The sequence below is a fragment of the Phragmites australis genome, chromosome 2 (genome assembly GCF_958298935.1).
Source record: "Phragmites australis chromosome 2, lpPhrAust1.1, whole genome shotgun sequence".
Classification (NCBI taxonomy): Eukaryota; Viridiplantae; Streptophyta; class Magnoliopsida; order Poales; family Poaceae; genus Phragmites; species Phragmites australis.
Window position 1 is genome coordinate 5,076,452 of NC_084922.1, and position 3,135 is coordinate 5,079,586.

A 3,135-nucleotide genomic window follows, 5' to 3' on the forward strand; every position below is an offset into this window, starting at 1 on the left:
TGCAAGATGGAGTTCACCTCAGAGTCTGAGCATTGAGATCAGAATTATGTTCAAAAGCTAGTGGGGTACTACCCTATTTAAAGGAGTGTTATGAAAGAGAATGACCTCGGTTGAGGTGTGCCTATATGGTTTTGGCGTCGTCCAGGAGGCAGTATGCTTTCTAGGGACCTGGAGAGGAGCGTTATCTGATGGCACTCAATCTTTTGACTATGAGCTAAGGTTGCAAAGGATGTTTCCTAAACTGACTTCGTAAAACAACTAATCTTATGTTGAATTAATAGAGTTGAGCTTGCATAAGGCATGTTTTCAGCCCTCTGCATGAACTTTTGCAGTAATCATCTTATCAATTAGATTAACCGTCATTTCTCCTGCTTTTGCAGAGGATGTGTTTCTCATGTGATGTTACTTTGAAGAAGTTGTGGTGTGGTTATCGATAGTATGGAATACCTAGGAGTGTGAGAGATGTGAAGTTCTTTAGAATGCCAATTCGGCATATTTCTGAACATGTCGACCATCGCAATGTATATATTGGTTTGGCTCCCATTGGATGGAAGGTTTGATGTTCAGGTTCGAAAGTGCAAGTCTAGGCTTATGCCCTAAAAGATGAGCCATTGGGTGTTCAAAACGTTTGAGTTGGATAAGTAGTTGCAGTCTCTGGTTATCTCTTCTAGACTCGGTGGTGCACTGGGGTAAGACTGACCAGCTAAAGGTTCATGTTTTGGAGTTAACGGTGTTGATGGAAGGAGTGAAGTGTCAATATTTCCCTTAGTCCTAAATCACAAAGGTTTCAAGGTTATCCTTCCTCTGAAGGCGTTGAGGTTGAGGCAAAGAAGGTTGTTTGTCCTTATCACTGTTTTTGACTCAAGTTTGTGGTGTTAGCTGAGAGAATTTTGTGTGCGATTACATCCACCAAAGAGGGTATTTTCAGGCAACTAATGCCTTAGTTTCGGCGTTTGTCGATGATAGTGTCCCTTAACTTGCTGGTATAGTACTAGTGGAGATGTTGTGTGTTCTTGGGGTCTATTTCTCTGTTAAGATTGTGAAGGTAATGGAATGGCATGATCATCTTTTCATGAGGTCACAAGGTGGGTTTTGGAAGGTGGCTCTTCTAAGCTCAGTCCTTGTGATAGTAAGCTGTGTATTCCAAAATGCATCATTGTAAGTTGATGTGAAGAGTGGTATCTTTGCAAGATTGTCACGGGATAAAGAGAAGACATGAGGTCATTGCCAGCTTCGTGGCAACTTATGGTGTTTGTCAACAGCCGAAAGTCGAGCTTAAGCGTTCTGCAAATCTATTACAACCATCGGAGGTTTTGGAGTGGAAGTTAGAGGCATTTCATCGTAGATTGTGTGGTTGGATGTCTTGTTCCCCTTGAGGTAAATATGTTGTTTGGGTTGTGGTGGACAGACTTACCAAGTCTGCACTTTTCATTCCAATGAAGACGACTAGTCCGGTACATGATTTGACTCCCTTGTATATCAGGAAAGTGATGAGATTGAATGGTGTACTGAAGTCGATCATTTCGGATTGGGATTCTAAGTTTATGTTTAAGTTTTGGCTAAGCTTACAAAATGCTTTGGACATGAAACTCACTTTTAGTATAGCTTTTCATCCTTGGACGGATAATTAGTTAAAGCGCACCATTCAGACTTTGGAAGGCATACTTTGTACTTGTGTTCTGTCTTGGAAGGAAGGCTAGGAGAACCATCTAGCCCTATGTGGAATTGGCTTATAATTATAGCTATCAGGCTAGTATTCGGATGGCTCCTTTTGAGGTATTGTATGGCTAAAGGTGTGCTTCCCATTTATGTTGGGATTCTGTCAGAGAGAGATCACTACTTTGTTTAGTTCAGCAAACATTAGAGAAGATACACCAAATATGTATGAATCTGTTGGCTACACATAGACGATAGAAGAATTATGCAGATGTCCGAAGACAAGACATAGAGCTTGCAGTTGGCGACCATGTTATTCTTAGAGTGTCGTTGATCAAAGCATTGTACGTTTTGTTCCCTCTGGAAAGCTTAGCCTAAGGTACATCGGCATGTTCTTGGTCAAAACCCAAGTAGGCAGTTTGGTTGTGACCTTTAACCGATCACATTAGAGCAAGATTTGACTATAAAGTGTCACCTGGTTTGTGTCTTGGACTCCTCAAAGCGAGTCATGAAAAGAAAAACTATCAAGTTTACGAGAGTCCTCTATGACAAATCAGACAGAACTAAGAAATGACTTGAGAGCTTGAAAAATAGATGAGTACGAAGTATCCTAAGTTCTTTTAAGTCTGATGAGTCATAAGTTTTGAAATATATATCTTATCTCTATTCCATAATTATTGTAGTATAGGTAGAATTTGGGGAAGAATTTTTTTAAGAGAGGAGAATGTAATACCCAGTATTTAAAAAGAGTGGATTGACCATGTTATTTAAACGTCCGTTTCTGATATTCGTGGCATCGCAGTGAGCCCAATAAGAATAAAGAAAAGAGAAAGAAGTGGATAAAGTGGTTGATGGATGGTCACCACCCCGATCCAACGAGACGACTCGGCTCACGCCGCTCTAGCCGCTCATCGCCCCCAGCCGTACGCTGCAGGGCGCCACGCCACTGCGCCGCCCCTCCCAGCTGGCACTACAGCGCCCCCCTCCCCCCTCGCGCCGCTGCTCCTGTGCAGCCGCGCCGCCGCCGTGCCGTTTCCCCATGCCGGCCGTCGCGTTCCACCGCCCTCCGCCGTCACCCCCGGCTACCCGTCCGCGTCCGTAGCCCGGCCGCCCGCTGATGCTGCTGTTGCCGCCTGGCCGCGTCATCAGTCGCCTGCCGCTCGCTGCCTCCCGGCCACGTCGTCTGCCTATCTCCCGCCTGGCCGTCGTCGCCCAGGCGCCACCTCCATGAGGCCGATGCCTCTGTCGCCGCTGGCGCCGTAGCTCACTACGAGATCAGGGCGAGGATGAAGCTGATCAGGGAAGTGTTTGATTATGGAATTCCAGAAACTTTATGCTGCTTAGGAAGAGCAAAATATCTAGCCGTGTTGGAAGAAGACGAGGTTCATTCCGTGGCAAGACTTCTAGGTGATTTGGTTGCATATCGTGCTTCTAGGACTGGATATTTGGGACTTTTAGCAGGGCTCGCTCTGCTGCAGA

At 45.1% G+C, this 3,135-nt stretch overlaps 1 protein-coding gene across 1 annotated transcript; it reads left to right on the forward strand.

Moving 5' to 3' along the window:
* The first annotated feature begins 2,511 nt into the window (after positions 1-2,511).
* LOC133910315 (uncharacterized) lies at positions 2,512-2,919 on the forward strand. The gene has a single exon (XM_062352816.1). The coding sequence runs from the start codon at positions 2,512-2,514 to the stop codon at positions 2,917-2,919; it is 408 nt and encodes a 135-aa protein (XP_062208800.1).
* The last annotated feature ends 216 nt before the right edge of the window (positions 2,920-3,135 follow it).

Coding starts and splice junctions, on each gene's coding strand:
- LOC133910315 (XM_062352816.1), top strand. CDS start 2,512: ATGGTCACCACCCCGATCCAACGAGACGACTCGGCTCACGCCGCTCTA.